General features: G+C 35.5%; 1 protein-coding gene across 1 annotated transcript in view; it reads right to left on the bottom strand.

Moving 5' to 3' along the window:
• The window catches only part of CLTC (clathrin heavy chain), a 66,826-nt gene that overhangs the window by 22,117 nt on the left and 25,361 nt on the right, over positions 1–19,348 (bottom strand). The window contains exons 3-14 of the mRNA XM_055327288.1: positions 16,742–17,010; positions 16,022–16,183; positions 12,826–12,939; positions 12,238–12,411; positions 8,477–8,674; positions 7,563–7,763; positions 4,844–4,996; positions 4,122–4,244; positions 3,162–3,299; positions 2,793–2,957; positions 2,468–2,648; positions 537–700 (exon numbers count right to left, since the gene is read on the bottom strand). Coding sequence (XP_055183263.1) covers positions 537–700; positions 2,468–2,648; positions 2,793–2,957; positions 3,162–3,299; positions 4,122–4,244; positions 4,844–4,996; positions 7,563–7,763; positions 8,477–8,674; positions 12,238–12,411; positions 12,826–12,939; positions 16,022–16,183; positions 16,742–17,010 — 2,042 coding nt within the window. The remainder of the gene's footprint in view (positions 1–536; positions 701–2,467; positions 2,649–2,792; positions 2,958–3,161; positions 3,300–4,121; positions 4,245–4,843; positions 4,997–7,562; positions 7,764–8,476; positions 8,675–12,237; positions 12,412–12,825; positions 12,940–16,021; positions 16,184–16,741; positions 17,011–19,348) is intronic.

The following is a 19,348-nucleotide window of genomic DNA, read 5'->3' as shown; positions in this document are numbered from 1 at the left end:
CTATAACTAGTATTGCAAAGCTGAGGGGTTTTTGTTTGTTAGATCGTACCTTCAGTTTAATGAATTATACACAATTAATATTTAGTTTCTAAACAATAGCTAATTTGAGGAGAGAGATAAATCTAAGTCCTTTAGATAGTCGTCTGTATATAACAGAGGCTCCTGAAAAGAGGACACTGAGGGCAAACTGTTCTTATCTTCAAAGGGAGTACTTGAAATTCTAAAGTGACATTGAGAATCTCCAACCACACTTCAAAATTTTTCTTCAAAAATTCAAGTGGAAGGAAATTTCTTCGACATAGTGCTATTTTTCTCTTCTTTTAAAGAGATGGTCCTTCTTAAGTATTACTTACCAACTATCTTCCTTATTTCAAAGGAAACCACAGAATGCTAAATTTGGAAGAAATAATTCAGCACACAATTTTGCTGAGAATTTTCCATTTAGGGAAAACAAATATTTTAAAACTATGATGATACTGACGTAGAACTGCTGATCTTCATTCCAGCCAGAAAGTGCATTACTCAAAACCACTTACCTTGAGAAAATTCTTGACTCGCTCAGGATCATAGCAGTTGCTTTCTCTGCAGATTCTTTCTACTTCTTTGATCTGCCCAGTCTTGCAAGCTGCCTGAATATACTTAAAGTGCACATCTGGGTCCTGACTAAAGTTAACAATGGATCCCAGAAAATAAAAGAGACCTTAAAGAGACAAATAATTGAAATTAAGTACACGTGCACCTTTGAGAATGATAGAACTGAAAAATATTTAAGCAATTAAAAAAATAGTATGTTGATTATACCTCAATTTAAAAATGTTATTTAAATAATATGTTATTTAAATAAAAACTGGTTGCTCATAAAGCTTAATAAGAATACTAATTAATCCAATAACCAATTCAATAAATGAATATACATTGTAATCTCTACAAAACAGATAATTCAATATTTTCTAGTAGTTGAGAAAGAGGCAACTACTTAATACCAAAGCTAATCATACCATGTTCCATATGAGAAATTTTAAATAAAACCACACCATATTCCATGAAAAATTTTAATGAATTTTTTAAAAAGATTTTATTTAGGGGCACATGGTGGTTCAGTGGTTCAGCATCTGCCTTTGGCTCAGGTCGTGATCCCAGGGTCCTGGGATTAAGTCCCACATCAGGCTCTCCATAGGGAGCCTGCTTTTCCCTCTGCCTGTCCCTGCCTCTCTCTGTGTCTCTCATGAATAAATAAAATCTTTAAAAATAAATAAATAAATATTTATTTATTTGCTATCTCTGTCTTTCAGATAAATAAATAAATCTTATAAGATATGTATCTTATATTTATTTGAAAGAGAGACGTAGCAAGAAAGAGCACAATCGGAGGAAAAGGAGAAACAGGATTCCCACTATGAGCAGGAAGCCCAACTCAGGGCTTGATCCAGGAGCCTGGGATCATGACCTCTGCCAAAGGTAGATGCTTAAGCGACTGAGCCACCCAGGTGCTCCCCATATATGAGAAATTTTAAATGAAGTCCTTTATAACAGGTTTTTCCTATATGCAATTAATAGCAAAACTACAAAAGTGGTTTGAAAAGACTAATGCAGTGCTGTCCAACAAAACTCTCCAGAACAATAAAAACGTGTGCTATATCGGCATGTCCAATATGGTAGCTACTAACAGTACACAGCTATTAAACACCTGAAATGTGGTACTGTGACTGAAGAACTAAAATTTTAATTGTATTCAATTTTAATTACTTTAAATTTATATATCTACACATGGCTAAAGAACCTGAATGAACAAAATCAACTTAGTGCGTAGTTAATATACAGAAATCAAGAAACTTTAGTAGAAATCTTATTCTTTCTGACTAGACCAAAATGACAAAAAGAAGGGAAAAAAGATAGCTAGAAACCAGAAGTTTAGCTATTAAACCTAACAGTTACCCAATAGTGATTACGTTAGTATTCAGTGTATCAGTGATTCTCGCATGGGGTGATTTTCTTCCCAGGAGACAGACATTTGGCAATGTTTGGAGACACTTTTGGTGGTTGCAACTGTTGCAGCTGATGCTACTGGCATCTAAAGAAGCCAGGTAGAAGCCAGGGATGCTGCTAAATATCCTGCATGCACGTGACAACTTGTCCCTAAAACAAATTATCCAGCCCAAATTATCTATAGTGCAAAGGCTGAGAAAACCTAGTGTATAGTGACAAGTCACAAAATGTTCTTGGCTAGAAACATTTATCATTTTAAGAGTCAATGGTCTAAGTGTGAAATCTTATTATACCTGATTAGTATTTTCATTTTATGTAATTATGATAAAAGAACCTGACATAAAAGAGCTGACATTTATTAAATAAAACTCAAACTGTCCCATAAATTAAGCTTGTAGAAAGATAAAATTTCCAACAGTACATGATCATAATAATATCTCTCTTGGCTCTCTAATTAAAAACAACTCAAACTCTTAATTACCTTCAAAACTCTTGAAAGATTCAAAAAGTTCAATTAGAGATTGAGTTGACAGTTGTTCATGATACTTCGAAGCCACCTGAACACAGATCTGCAGATTCTGACGAATGTTGGCAGACAGCATGGCCCTGAGGCATTCTAGGGAGTCTTCTACTGATAAGGACCCAAAGTAATTCACTAACCACTGGAGGACAAAATAACAGGTAAATAAATACACATGTGAAATAATATTGAACCTTGTGGGAATGAAATTACTATTATTCAGTCCTACATTTTCAATATACCAATCAATCATATCACCATCTTTTAGGTAAGAAACTAAAAATACCTCAGGGTTAAGAAGATGAGTGTGAACAACCGCACGCTTTATGTCATATAAATCAGTGAAGTGTTCTAATGCACGCTGCAGTAGACCAGCCTTTTCACACAGCTGAGCGATATGAGCCCGGTCATAATGCGTAAACATCTGATTCCCTAGAATAGCATCTGCAACCTATGAAACCACAAATAGGACAAGTTTATCTTATATCCCATTTACATCAATAATTCTATATCCAGATTACATATTAAGATTCAATTGTGAATAAATAAGGAGAGAGTACAAAGGCATCTCAGTAGCTTCCAACAGCTTAATCTAAGAAGCTGTCAATAACTTCTATAACAGTGGAAACATGCCTAAAAAGCAGGAAAACCTTACTTGAGGTGCATGCATAAGGTTCATCTCAAGCAATCGTGTCTGTAAAGGACCTTCAGATGGGCGATTATTCTTTAGGGCATCAAGCAAGAATGCAGTACACTGCTGAATTAGATTGTATTCCATAAAGACATCAACAATCTGGAAAAAAAGCATTTGAAGAAAATTGTTTTAAGATATTTAAAACTTGATTTATGATACTTGACAATTTGTACCTGAAAGGAAATTAAGTATCTCTTTATATAAAAAATTGCCAGACTGAATCCCAGATTTAAATATCATTTAAAACTTCATAATTTAAGAATAAATTTTTGTCCTCTACAGCTTTTAGTTGTGGTAAAAAAAAAAAAAAATCAAGATATAATAGCAGAATACAATCAAAACAATGGCTTTAAAATTTTGATGAACTATTTAAAAGATACAAAATATGAAGGAGTCTGAGTTCCACTCCCAATATCCATCTCTTCCCTAATCCAAAGGCAGCAACCATCCTTGTTTTATTATTCCTATATTTTGTTCATTTTTAATACATATATATCTCTAAACAAGAGTGTTTTGCATGTTTTAAAACTGTATATAGGTGGTACCTTCCTGTTCATTCCTCCGCAACTTATTTTCTGTTTAATAAGCTACTTGAGGTTTATCTATGCAGACAGACATAGCTCTAACTTCTACAAATTGAAAAGTTAACCAATTCTTCTCCAAACTTGTTTATTATTTATTTCTAAAGATTTTATTTATTTATTCATGAGAGACAGAGAGAGGCAGAAACACAGAGGGAGAAGCAGGCGCCCTCTGGGGAGCCTGACTCAGGACTCAATCCGAGAACCCTGGGATCATGAACTGAGCCAAAGGCAGATGCTCAACCACTGAACCACCACAGTGCCCCTTTCTCCAAAGCTGTTTAAATTCAGATCCCCTTCATTCACTTTTTAAATCAACTTCTACAGAAGTTGCCTTTACCTGTGTGATATCAGCAAGAGGTTCTTCATCTTGAACTAACATTTGGGCAAACTGCTGTCCTTGATCTGGACTGATACGCATGACATTTCTCAGCAGAAATATCCAGTCTGGAGTATATCCAACCTACAAATAGACAAAAATTTGCAATGCTGCTGTAAAATTTCATTTTTATATCATTTAAAGGCATTTTCTACAACAGAATTTTTCTAATATAGAACTACTGGTGCAAGTACAAATTCAGTTTTAACTTAACATGTTTAATTTGACCCATAATAGGCAAATAGACACTTTGGTGATAACATATTTGAATGGAGAGCTATAAGTTTTTATAAATGACTTACTTAGTTCCAATGAATTTCAAAGTTTGTTCTAACAGGTTAAACAGGCCCCTGACATCTTAAATTCTGAGAAGGCAAGTAAGAATGTCTCCATTTCTTTTTTAAACAGTTTTTTTTAAGACAATATCTGTACCCAGTGTGGGCTCAAACTCGACCCTGAGATTAAGAGTCTCATATGCCTACCAACTGAGCCAGTCAGGAGCCCCAGAGTATCATTTTTTAGTGTAATTCTATATGTGGAGCTAAAACAGAGTTTTTATACTTTTTCAAGTAATTCAAAATTTAAAGAAATCCACTATTGAAGTCACTGACCATTCCTATAGGCTAATATTTCAATGCTTTCATGAATTTATTTATATTAAGAATCTGTTTCACTGAACTCACTTTTTTAGCATATAAAACAATCTTCTGGACTTGACCTGTTTCTGCAAAACACTGAATGACTTTATTTGGGACATTAGCCCGCAGGTACACACTAAGTGCCAATGTAGGGTCCACAGATTTCACAAGGTCACCCAGTTCTTCAGAACATTCCAGCTGTCCAAAAGAAAAAGAGACTGTTTAGTGATCCATGAGCTATTTTATAAATGAGTCATTGATATTACTTTCCACTATACATATTAGCTATTATGACAGGCACTTACTCAATTGTCCCAGAATATATTATAAATATGCAAGCATTGTGGTTAGTAAAGACTCTTGATCTTGTATTCAAAGCACTGTCTCAGTAGAATTCTTCACACATCCTACTTAAGGATAAAAAGCTCACCAAGACTTCATACTTATAGATATAACCAACTACTTTGTTAAGAAAGTAGGTACTTAAGAAGCAGAAACCTGTACTTCTATCTATTATGAATATTCAGATAATCAGATCTGCATGGTCCCAATTTTTAAAAAAGAATCCAATTTTTAATGTAATGTTATCAAATGAAAATTTAATATTTTAGGAGCCAGATGAGGCTTACCCTAAGGGCCCTTCCTAATATTAAGGCATAATTTGTATGTCTATAGGATCTAAGATCATTATTATTTTGAATTTTGGATCTAAGGTTGCAAAGCAGAACATACTAATTTTATGAGGTCAGAGATAAAAACTTTAGAATTTTTAGGTGGTACACAGATACCCTCTCCTCTGCACTATTCAACCTGAGTTAGCTGCCCAATGAGGAAAACAGCTTCTCTAAGAGTTTTGATTTTCTACTTTTGTTGGTTATGTCAAAGGATAGCATTTATCACTGACAAGTAAAAAAGTTCTACCAGAGTCTATACCTTTTTTAAAAAATATTTTATTTATTTATTCATAAGAGATAGAGAGAGAGAGAGAGGGAGAGAGAGAGAGAAAGAGAAAGAGAAAGAGAGAGAGAGAGAGAGAGAGAGAGAGAGAGAGAGAGGCAGAAACACACAGGCAGAGGGAGAAGCAGGCTCCATGCAGGGAACCTGACGTGGGACTCGATCCCGGGTCTCCAGGATCAGGCCCTGGGCTGAAGGCAGCGCTAAACCGCTGAGCCACCAGGGCAGTCTCAGAGTCTATACCTCTTAACTGAATACACTAATTTAGAGTTGACCAGTGTCCCTTTCACCATAAATAAATCATGTGACCATTTACAAGAAAGGTATTGATACCCAAAAAGCTTGCACACAGCTATATGGGTCAACTCAGTTACTTTGGCTGTTCCGATCCTCCCTTAAACATTCAGGACAGACTTCAAATACTCGCTAGTGTGGCTAGCAACTACTCTTCAGCAGACTCCTGTCCACTACTCCAACTCTGAAGCACTATTCTCCAGTATCTATAAGATTACCAGAAGCTGGGTCAAGAAACAAGGACTTAAAAAAAAAAAAAAAAAGGAACAAGGGCTTAGAATTAGTAATGTAAAAATATTATCAATATATGCTAAAGCTGAAAGGTGTAATAACATTAAAAGTTATTCACTACTCAGAGTTATTTTGAACAGTACCAACTCACTTCTTGACAGTGACAGAAGATAGGGTAATTCAGCAATATCACTTTGTAGAAAAAGGCTTTCTACGTTGGTATGAAAGGAATAATGCCACCAAGGAATTGTTTAAACTTGCTAGCTGCCTTACAAATAAGCAACATTTTCCATAATGTGCTTTAAGTACTATTGGATGCTCTGTGTAAAAAGAAATAACTGGGCAAACATAAAGCATAAGGAAACTTTACAGTAAAGAAAACTGGTTAAGAACAGATTTTAAGAGTACAATTTAAGTAAATTTCAAGAAACTAGTTAAATATTTTTCCATGTAATGCTAATTTACATTCTGTGAAATCACTTTGGGAATCTCTAACAGTGCTAATTAGGCAATCCTGATGTCTTGTATCTTATCAATGATCCAACATTTTGTTTCCCTTGCACATCCAAACATGTGGGCAGCCCAGGTGGCTCAGCAGTTTAGCACCGCCTTCAGCCCAGGGCCTGATCCTGGAGACCCAGGATCGAGTCCCATGTCAGCTTCCCTGCATGGAGCCTGCCTCTGCCTCTGCCTCTGCCTCTGTGTGTGTGTGTGTGTGTGTGTGTGTGTGTGTGTGTGTGTGCGTGTGTCATTAATAAATAAATAAAATCTTTAAAAAACAAAACAAAAAAAACCAAACACAGTTATTAGTAGCAATTACCATTTTCATCATACTTGGTAAGTTCTAAAAGATGTGGTGTTTGTATGGTTGAAGCTACTGTGCATATCAAATGTGGGATGTGAGATACAAAAATATATTCTTATGTAGAAATAAGTATTATAGATGTTGACAAATATGAATGTATACTGAAGTAAGCTTCTCATACTAAACTTTTTCTAAAGCAAAAGGATAGCAATTTGCTTCCAGGTTAGTAATTTTAAGCACCAAGCAAAAATCCTGGATTCCACTTAAAAAAACTGAACAAAGATACCCTATCTCAACATGCCATAAAAAATACATTTTTAAGAGGTAGTGAGTTAAATGTATCTCATACAAGGTCTGCCCTTGTTCTATTCCTATAAGCAGTAAATAATGGACATTTTGGGGCAGCCTAGATGTTTCTAACTTGCTACCATAGTATTTAAATACAATCAAAGCAAAAGTATGTTAACGAAGTTAATATACCTTATCTTCTTTTAACCATTTCTCCAAAAGCTGTTTCCGCCCTTGCTGAAGTACAGGCCTACATAGTTCCAAGGATTCATATTTGTTTAGCTGACCTTGATCCAAGAGGATTCCAAAGTACTGAAGTAGAGGAGAAGTTTGACCTGGCTGGGCTGGGACACTCTGGAACCGACGGATAGTGTCTGGAGTACGAAGGATTCCCTTTAAGAAAGAAAAATGTTAAAGATTCCTTTTAAAGGTAATCCAACATCACATTAATAAATAACTCCAAGGATCTCTTGGTCAGTCTTGAAAGCAGGATTTCATCTACCAATATAACAAATTTCAAATCTTCACACACTGAATAGCAAAGATTCAGTTAATGTCTGTCACACCTCTGGTTCAAGGTTATGAGAATAATTCAGAATCAGAAATATACCAAGCCAATCACAATGCCAATGTTTAAGAGAACAGCATGAGCGTAAAGTAATTATGGCTAACTATTGTTCCAGTTCCATGTTAAGTACAAACTTCATGATACTGATTAGGGTGTAGGGTGTTAATTCAGTCCAAAATACTAAGTTGATGAGAATACAGCGAAATTTCAGATAAATCTTATCATTAACTAAACAGGATCTATTTACTTTTCAAGTTTAGAAATAAAATCTGTGGCTATCATTGATGAAGGTTAATGGTGTTATAACTGAACATTACATCTATGTAAATTAGTTTGCTAGATCTACATAATCTTCTGACATTGACTTTTAAAAAGCTAAGCAACTCTAGAGGCATTGACAAGTAGCATATACTACTAGAGGAAAGTGCGACCTAAAAAGGGTTAGTTAGTTTCTCTGTAGAAAGCTTTTATTATCATTAGAAACAGAATATATTAACATTAATCGAATCATGGCAACTTCATTTCCATAACTATTTACCTTCGGTGCATTAGCAGCCACCTTTGCTGCCTCTGAGTAATTCCCCTGGGCAAAAAGAGCATTAAATTTCCGGGCAAAGAGTTCTTCAGCACCAGCTAAGTTATTACGCACAGCCATTCTCAAAGCCAAATCAGGATTTTGTAGGACATTGGTGATATAAGGAATTATGTTTTCTTCTTCCACACATACTGACAGAACCTGCAATTTAAAGATTAATGAATAGCTGCAATGTATTCATTTGGATATCAGTGATACCAAATCTGTTTAGAGCTGTTTACTACTGAGTCATAGAGGTAATGAAATTACAACAACTGCATTCTTGCTGCCATTAAAAATTTTTTTAAAAATATTTAGGGGTACCTGGGTAGCTCAGTCAGTTAAGCGTCTGACTCTTGATTTCAACTCAGGTCATAATCTCAGGGTCATGGGATCAAGCCCCATATCGGTTCCATGATGAAGTATGGACCCTGCTTGAGAATTTTCTTCCCCTCCTCTGCTCCTGCACACATGCATGTGCGCTCTCTCTCAAAAACAAAAAAACAAACCGAACAAAACAAAAACAAAAAGAGGCCAAGAGAAAGACGACTAAGCCATTTGGGGATTCCTACAATATGGCCATTCTGTGATATAAATAACTCTCTACTTCATACTATCTTCATATCGTCCAAACTAATTGCTTTGCTATCACCCATTCATTCTTAACATGGTTAATATCAAAGATTAAGACTCTCATTTAGTTGAGTTCTGAAAGGCAACTCTCCATATAGTTTATTGATTCTTAGGAGACAATCTGGATAACCTACAGGAATATGAAAAAGCTTTGCAATTTAAATGACATCTAGGGCGCAGCTGTAAGAAGTTTAAGATATATTCCTTTTAATTTAAATCTAGGAATTTTTTTAAACAAAGATTTTCAGTAATTTTCTTTAATTACATTTATACTCCCAAGAGGCCAGGTTATATACTCAAAGAGGGGAGGGATCACTGAATCCTCATGCATCTAATATAATGCAAGGTGTGCAGTAGGTGCTTAATAAACATAGCATCAGTAAAAGCATTTCTAACTGCTTCCATTTGGAAGAGAGTTACTCACCCTTAGTGCTCCTAAAAAGTCAGTCACAGAGTGCTGCCTTACTTACTTGTCTAAAATTTAAACTATCACCTGACATGAGAAAGGGAGCCTTCACTTCACTATCTACATATCCATTCCTCTCCCCATCACCAGAGATGTTATACACCTCAGTTTATAAACTACTCATATTATCCTAATAGCACTTCTTATTCTAAAATTTCTCATGTTTCTCAGCCACTATTACATAAGGACAGGGACATATCTTTCCTTAGTTGTATTTATTAGCACCAGACAGTGTTTTGCGTGAAATAAGTGCTTGGTATTGTTAAATAAATGAAAATGGGCAATTTCTGTCCCAGGACTAACAAGAATCAAAATACAACCTGAGAATTCAACAACCAAATAGATATGTAATGGTGGGTGTATCCTGTCTGTTCTATTCTTCCTTTTGAGAAAAATGAAGACATTTTAACTTCCAAATGTTCTCACATGTAGGTCAGACCCTTATCCCCAAAGCTTAGGCTATCCTGTATTGCTTCATGTCATTCTACTACAAATTAAGACATTAAAGGAAGGAAGTACTTTCTTTCTTTAAGTCATTTGCATTCCAGACCCTCATTCTTTTTTTTTTTTTAATTTTATTTATTTATTCATGAGAGACAGAGAGAGAGAGAGAGAGGCAGAGACACAGGCAGAGGGAGAAGCAGGTTCCCTGCAGGGAGCCCAATGTGGGACTCCATCCTGGGACTCCAGGATCAGGCCCTGGACTGAAGGCGACGCTAAACCACTGAGCAACTTGGGCTGCCCCTCAGACCCTCATTCTTAATGTAGTGCTTAGTGCCCAGGAAAAGAAAGATGAACAAATCCAGTTCCAACTACAATGTCTGAAGCTTCTTACTGAATGCTACACACCTTTTGCCTTCCCCAAACACCAAATACACAGTTTCATCTTTATCCTATTTTAGACTGTTCTAACAAATTTCTTGCAACCAGTACTTAGTATGTACAAGAGACAGAGAAGGTTCCCCTATTCCCCTACCTTCTAATGTACTCAGTTCTGCCAAGTTCGGAATTTAATCTAGATACTGACAATAATGTTCTCTTCGTAGCTTTTAAGCTTGAGGAAGACTCATTCCCTCAGGGCATATGTCTAACAAGAATTGGCTTTGATCAGAGACCAGAGGAAATGCCTTGAAGCCTAAGGTCACTATAAACACCCAAACCCCTACTCCAAGCAATTGGAACAGAAAATTTGTTGGGAAGGAGAATAATCAATAAATTTACAGAATCAGAGTTATGAATAGCCAATATATATGGCGAAATTTTTCTAGATATTTTAAGTATTATTATCTTAAAAACACCAGCACAGCAGCAGAAATAAGGTCTTGGCTTAATAACTTCATGATTATTAAATTATCACTAACCTAGTTCACCAAAAGGCCAATTCATTCTTGATTTTTCCAAGAGAGAGATCCATACAACTAAATAAATGAAAGCTAATGAATTTTTAGAGTTGTTTTAGTGCCAAGACACTGACTGGTATAGAAATACCTTTAAACAAAGAAAAGCCCCTTTCTTAATGAAGAATAGGAATAGTGTCGGAAGCAGGTAAACAAGCAATTTTAATTCACTGTGATAGATGTAAATGAGGAGGGCTACCTAAGTTCTAGGGGCATAAAGCAGAAGCACCTAACCAGGTGTGGAGATAAGATAGGAAATGGATAGAGAAAGACTCCCTTTCTCTATAGTATTTGCCTCTTTACATACATAACATTTTCCAAAAATTAGTAGAACAAAAGAGAAAAAACCCTATTTACTTCCTTTGCTTACTATCTAGGAAAAATACTAATTTAAAGTAAAACTAGCAAAAGGCAAGAACAAACAGTAACAGTAGTCCTTGAAATTTTAATCATTTTAAGAAAATAGATACCTCCTGATGGGATATTTTTGATTACACTAAAATACTAAGAAAACAGAAAAAGGATCACTTGTGACAATTTCAGAATAGCTAATATTTCCCTATCTAATTGGATAAACTTTCCAGGTACCCCGGAACACCTACTGTAACATATCACTTTCTAACATTAAATATTTAATAATAATTAACGAATTAGAAAAAGAGATGTAGAAAGAATTCTTTCCCCAGTAGTTGATCATCTGTCTTAGCAATCACAGGAAGAAAAAAACCTGTATTAAACAAAAGTAAAACATCTGTCAAATGTGACCCTTGTTTCTTTGCATGGACAGTCCTTTCTTTCTTTTTTAAGATTTATTTATTTGAGGAGGGAGGCACAGAGGAACAGACTCTTCAAGCAGAATTCCCACGCAATTCCCCCCTCCCCACCCTGCCCCTGCTGAGTGCAGAGCTCTACTTGATCCCTGGATCCCCTAACACATGAGATAGACCTGAGCTGAAATCATGATCTAAACACTTAATGGAATGAGCAACCCAGGCACCCTGAGAGTCAATTCTTTTGACAATGAAGACAGATAAACAAAATCTTAAGTGGCTTTAATGTCAAAAGTTTCCTTCTCTGAGACAGAATCAATGAGAGACTCTTAACATATGCTTCTGTATTTTTATGTATATATTATTTCTGACATCCAAATCATTTGCTTTGGGGGGAAAAAAGTAAAGTTAAAAAGTAGTTGTTATTTCATTGCTTAATTTGTTTCAAGGTTTCCTTACTTGTCCCTTTCTGTTTACTCCAATTATTCCAGCTGTGGCTTCATGAGGTGCAGTAACAAAGATTGTTTCTCCACTGATTCTGTTCATGTAGATACAGGTACCAGTCTCAAGATCATAGAGGTGGATATAGCCATACTTAGTAATCAAGAATACTACATCATGTTTTTCACTGATCTGTATGAAGAAAATCAACAATTCAGTAAATTATGAATCTATAAAGCTAAAATTTAACCCAATTCCATTTTAGAGAGGATAAATTTTAGAACTTTGACAACAAACTTATATGAAAAGTTAATATATATGGTTTCCTCATTTTTACAGCACATTTACTATTCCAAGCTCTTATAGTAAATAGAGTATGAATAAAATCTATAAATGAGAAAACATAATTTTGAACTTAGGATAATCCAGAGTTTATGTATTACACGAAAATTAAGAATATTTCTTTACAAAGTTTCACTAGTAAACTTTACACTTAAATAAAGGGTATTTTTCTAAGCACTACTAAATTATATTGACTGTAATAATTTTGGGATTAATTTTGTTAAGAGGAGAGATTTTAAAAGTCCATTTGTTTGCTTAAAATACCTGCATTGCAACAGGGAAGTCATTTTGTGCTTCTGGAGGAAAGAAAACATCCACTGCCTTCTTTGGAAAGGGCTGGTTTCCTGTAGGTGGTGTGCCAACTTCAATGATATGTAACTATACAAAAGAAAGTAAACCTGGTACAAATCTGTATCATTTAGCAGTTCATCACAGCAGCTTTATTTGTAGCCCCAGATTGGGAACAACCCAAATGTCCTAAAATAGGTATTAAACTACAGTACAACCATACCATGGAATAATAATAATAAATAATAATAATAATAATAATAAATTCTCAAGGGCATTATGCTAAGTGGAAAAAAAAAGCCAATCTCAAAGGGTCACATGCTACGGTGTTCTATGTAGCATTCTTGAAGTGACCATTATACAGATGAAGAATAATTTGGAGTTAGAGATAATCAGGAGTTAGAGATACTGGGGAAGAGCAGGGGCAAGTAGGTATGACTATAAGGAATAGCAGGGCTAAATCTGTAGTGATGAAATAGTATATATCATGAATCTACTCCTGCAGAATGATATAGAATAATACAAGTGTACCAATGTCAAGTTCCAGTTTTTCTACTGTACTATAGCTATGTAAGATATAACCAAAAACTAGGTAAAGAACACAGAGATTGCTCTGTACGGTCTTTGTAGCTGCCTATGAATATGTATTATTTCAAGATAAAAACCTTATTTTTAAATTTTATTTATTTATTCATGAGAGACAGAGAGAGAGAGACAGAGAGACAGAGAAAGAGAGAGGCAGAGACATAGGCAGAGGGAGAAGGCAGGCTCCATGCAGGGAGCCCGACGTGGGACTTGATCCCGGGACTCCAGGATCACGCCCCGGGCTGAAAGCAGCGCTAAACCGCTGAGCCACCTGGGCTACCCTAAAAACTTTAAGAAGTTAATAGCTAGAGGGATCACCCTTATCTATCTTAAATTAAGGGCACATAATGGTAATATATGACCCAGGAAGGTACTTTTCTCATGGCTTTCAATTATAATTTACTTCTTACAAACAGAATTCTAATTTGTTAAATTCTTCTCTGTCTATACTCTAACACAGATATTGAAAGTGTACACCTAATAAGTTGTCTCTCTAATCACATATACGTCATGGATGAGAACATTCTGGTTTAAAATATCTGATGCTGCACATCAGCCAAGCAAAAGAAACTAAATAACCTCAATAAGGGAGCATTATGTATTTTAGCTTAGTCATGTCAGGAATGAACTCAAAAAAACAACATGGTTTCCAAGATATGTACTATATGAAACCTCTGGGTCTCATCCTTAATTAGGAGAACTACCCATACTTAAGAATTGTCTTCCTTCAAAAGCCATGACACACTACAGCAGAGAACATAGCTGTCTTCTAAAAGCCATGGCAGATTACAAAAGATATATAGCACAATGTATCAAATAGGCTCAAGAACCTAGAAACAGGTCTTCAGATGCTATAAAAATATTAAAAGTTTTTTCTCAGTAAGATTTTTCAAAAGGTATGTCACCTTTAGGATTTTTTAAAAAAAGATTTTATTTATTTATGAGAGACAGAGAGAGCAGAGACAGAAGCAGAGGTAGAAGCAGGTTCCCCATGGTGAGCCCAATGTGGGACTCGATCCTGGGACCCCAGGATCACGCCCTGAGCTGAAGGCATATACTCAACCACTGAGTCACCCAGGCGTCCCTCAGCTTTAGGTCTTAAGGATAAGATCTGATTTCTAAAACTTATGTGCCTTTTTGTTAAATTCAGACCAAAATATCAATGTTTTCTCCCATCCAAGTACTAAGCAGGCCTGACCCTGCTAAGCTTCCAGCATCAGAGGAAATCAGGCACGTTCAAGGTGGCATGATCGTAGATTAAATACCAATGCTTTCTATCTTTATCATATTGAAAGGCTGAATGGCTCATTCCTCAGCTCAGGGATTCTGATTTTGAAATTTTCGGCAGAATTGTAACTTTCTGTGCATATGTTCTCTCTCTGCTAAGAAGCTATAGGTTTCAAGCAAACCTATAGCTTAACTCTTTTTTTCTGAGCTTATTTTTTATAAATCTATATTTAAATCTTTATTTTATATATATTTAGATCTATATTCAATTAATTAACATATAGTGTATTAGTTTCAGAGGTAGAATTCAATGATTCATCCATCAGTCTTAGAACACCCAGTGTTCATTACCTCCCGTGCCCATTTTAACGTCCATCACCCAGTTACCCCAATCCCCCATCCTCCCTAGCAACCTTCAGATTGAATAAACATATTTTTAAAAAATTTAAATTCAATTAATTAACATTTAATGAATGTATTAATTTCAGAGGTAGAGGCTAGTGATTCATCAGTTTTGTTAATTTTTTTAATTAGTTATGGAAGACTTCAGAGATTATACTCTGATAGCTACAACAGCAGCTAAACGGAGTTTCCAGGCCAGCAGTACGAACTGGCATCCAGCAATACAATCATAGTAGCACCTGAATCCTCAGAGTTCTGTGTCAGGTCTTTTGCTGGGAACGTGGCTGCTGCCCATTCTCCTTTATTCCTCTTCATTTTTTATCAAACCTTAGTCTTTAACCTTCCTAGCTAATTATAAACTACCTATTATCTTTTTGCTAAACTTTTTATATTCTAATCAACCAGGCCTTGCTTCTATTGTAATTAAGAACCCCAACATATAAAGTACTTCAATTTGTCCAGGTGATTCCAATGTACAGTCAGGGTTGAGAAGCTGACTTAAGACCATATTATTCAAATTGTGATCCACATCAATCTAGTCACCTGGAGCATTTAAAATATGTTATGGGCTCCACTTACTGAGTCAGACTCTCTAGATATAAGGCAAACAAATGTACACTGAAGCAACCCTAATGATTCTCATACACAGTAAAGTTGAAAACCATCAGATTAAGGCCTTTGGTAAAGGCAATCAAAATAAAGTGTTATCATAAACAGCTGATGTAAAAAAGTTGTTAAAGAACATTATTCATTTTAAACATGTATCATAAGAAAACATTATTTATTTTAGGTAAGTAGCACTAGAAGCAAAATTTAAACAAACTAAGTCACCACAAATCTGAATATTAAAAACAAATTAACAATGAAAGGAGAAGACTATTTTGAAATCAGAGGACTAATTAGTAAAGAAACAAAGACAAGTTCTCAGTACATAATAATTTCCAAAGCCAAGACTTACCTTCCCTCCAGCTTGACCCCGTACTGCAAAACAAAATAACGTTGATTCTTCTGCATTTCCTTCCATCTTAAACTGGGCAAAGCTAGCCGCATGTCCTTCAATGGGCTGAGAGACTTTCCTATCTACAGAATATAACTGCATAGCTCCCACCACACGATTTTGCTACAAAGGATCAAAGAGAATAAATTTTGGGGACCCAATGAATTAATAACTCCCAGATTCATTAACCAGTAAAATAATTAAAATGCTTCATATCACCTTTGGCAGGATTTAGAATTCTTTGTAAATTTAGTCTCTCAATATAGATTTAATACCTTTTTTTTTTAACTTTTTAAAATACTTTATTTATTCATGAGACACACACAGAGAGAGAGGCAGAGACATAGGCAGAGGGAGAAGCAGGCTCCCTGCAAGAAGGCTGATATGGGACTTGAACCCAGATCCCGAGATCACGCCCGGAGCCGGAGGCAGACGCTCAACCACTGAGCCACTCAGGCATCCCTAGATTTAATACCCTTTAATTTAAAATTTGGCCCCAACATTATCTTATTAAAGCTTAATATGAATATTTAAAGTGTGCCTCAAATACAACCATCTCTTTACACTATCTTGAAAAAAAATCTCACTTGGTAAGAGTACTTTGAGAATGTATGTCAGTATAAAGCCATTAAGCTAACAATCTTTATTTCTTAAAAAAGAAAAACTATAAAGAAATGTTACCTGTGCAGATATGCCAGTCAGAAGTAACCACTTTTGCTTTGCATCTGTACGATAGTTGATAATCTGGCATCCTGCCAGGCTAGAATGGCGATCAAACATTTTCACTGGCTGAGACTCTCCTTCCATACTCCAGTGATAAACTGCATTATCCGTAACAAGAGCAACGGTATTCAAAGAGATCCATTTCCAGAAGGTGACATCATCAGTCATGGTATGGGCCTTCATTTTACTTTTCATTTCAATGTTAAATATCTGAAGAGTTTTCCCAGCTAAAAACAAAATTAAGAATTATGAATCATAAAGAAAGCAAAGTTCAGGATAAATTTTTATCTAGCTAGACTATCTCTGTAACAAGATTTGTAACTTCAAAACAAAATGGTTCTATCAGGAGACTAATAACCAACTACAGAAGTCATACTGATAGAGCAGCAACCTTTGAAGAGATAGCTGAGACTAAGCCAAAAATCTATATCTACAGCTGAAGCAAAAACTGTAATACCTCTACTAAAGACATTTTAAATAGTATCATTTCTATAGAATTCTAAATCCTAACTAAAAATGAATCTAAAGACTTAATAGAGATGGAAAACAAGGTTGTAGCCTTCATGCTTATAATTAGAATGTTTACTTTATGCATGAACTAAATTAGTTGTAGGTATACAGAACAAAACAAATCTGATACAAGCACATGGGGAAACATCTACTTTTTAAACGGCAGTCATTCCCCATCCACCAAATCTTGTGGAAACTGCCTTTTTGGAGGAGGATCTACTTCAACTCTGCCTTGTATTAAGCACATAAGAGAAGAAATGCATGCTACATTTCACTGGTTTAGGATACAAAGGGAAAGGTAGAGGTGCTGGGGAAAAAAGGAGACAAAGGAGAACAGTTTCAGATGCTGTTAATATACTAGAGATATGAACAAAGTTTGGGCTTCATCCAAATAAGACAGCAAACAGTAAAAGAAGGATGAAATTTGCCTTGAGTGTTAAGAGTTTACCAAGTCAGATGCAAAGGCTTATACTTGTAATTTGAAAATCATCAGTCTGAAAAGTGATTTGGTCTATATTAATAGAGGTCAAAGCCCACAGCTATCACTAGACTGACTAATACAGATTAGTCCTTCGACACTAAGGAAAACTCTATTCCTGAGCCACAGAGAATCTGGCTCTTGAAAAACAAAACTTAAAAAGATAGTGGGGCAGGGGTGAGGGGGTGGGGGGGGGCAGGATGGGACACAAAACAAACAGCTTTGTACCATTACCCTTCTTACCATATGTGTAAAATATTTCTTCCATAAAACAGAGAAAGCTATTCCCATCCCACACAATATGTAAACCACAACCAGACTTGAACAATTGTTAGAGTTATAGTCCTGTTTATAAAAAGAAGCAAAGGGTTTACAATTGTCTTCAGAGGGAAGCAGTATTTGGGAATGTCTTAATTTCCTTTGCTGCCTTTCCCAGCCTCTAGTTAATAGGCTTTTATTTATTTTCACACAAAAAGGGTTGGAGTATACGTATGTAGGGTGATTTGGAGGAGGGCAAGGGCAGGATGACAGCTTAACTCTAATATAGACATATAGGCATAAATCTAGAATGCTATTATTACAATGCTCTGAAAATCTTTTCAATTTATTCTTTTTATATAACAGGACAATAACTGATACAATCTAATTTGAGATAACTCACCATCTGCACACATAAGAAAGCATTAAGAAATGTGATAAGATAACAATAACATTAAAAATAGAAAAGAATTGTGAGAAAATTAAAACGATGGCCTTTTAATAGAGAGGTGTAAGAGCTGCTAAGCAGTTGAATTTAAATTCTTTAAGGAGGGTGAAGGGAGCTAATACTTTCAAGTATAATATATGTATTGTTTAATAGAAGCAAGAAGCTTGCTGCCATAAAACATGTGGTCCTAAGTGAAAGCTGGACCATCTTTCCTTAAGATGAGATCAACAACTCTATCTTGGATATGTAAAGGTGACACAGTTATTTGAATATGCTTGCCTCCAACCATGCATTTAATATCCAACCAGTATCACTACTAAACACAAAGTTTAAATCATTTGAAGAAAAAAATCTGTTTAAAACCCTCAGCGCCTTTGACTACTCATCCACAAATCTATGAAGAAATTACTAGGAATCTGAACTCTTACTACCAAGAAAAGAAACAACAAAGCAAAACATAGACAATTAAATGCCTCTTTTACAGTCAGCCAGCTTATCATTTAGTCTTCTCACAAACTTTTGTTTTAAAGGATCAATTGTATCCTCACTGTATACTTCAAAGGAAAAATATTAAAATAGGCTCCCAAACAGTAGGAGTTTCATTGAACTGCTTAGACTGGTAGGTTATGCATTCCCTACTTTGAGAACCAAAAAGTCAGTCTGAATAAAGTCTAACACCCTTGATTCCAAAGCTTTAATATCCATCCAAGTATATACACACTTCTAACAATCAGTGTTAATACATTTTTTTTGCAAGTAGGCTCCACACCCAACAACGTGGGGCTTGAACTCATGACCCTGAAATCCAGAGTCATGCTCTCATGCTCTACTGCCTGAGCCAGCCAAGCACCCAATTCAAGACATTTGTAGA

Source organism: Nyctereutes procyonoides, unplaced genomic scaffold (assembly GCF_905146905.1).
Source record: "Nyctereutes procyonoides isolate TBG_1078 unplaced genomic scaffold, NYPRO_anot_genome, whole genome shotgun sequence".
Lineage (NCBI taxonomy): Eukaryota > Metazoa > Chordata > Mammalia > Carnivora > Canidae > Nyctereutes > Nyctereutes procyonoides.
Note: the sequence above shows the minus strand (reverse complement) of the source record. Positions and strands in the feature narration are given on the sequence as shown.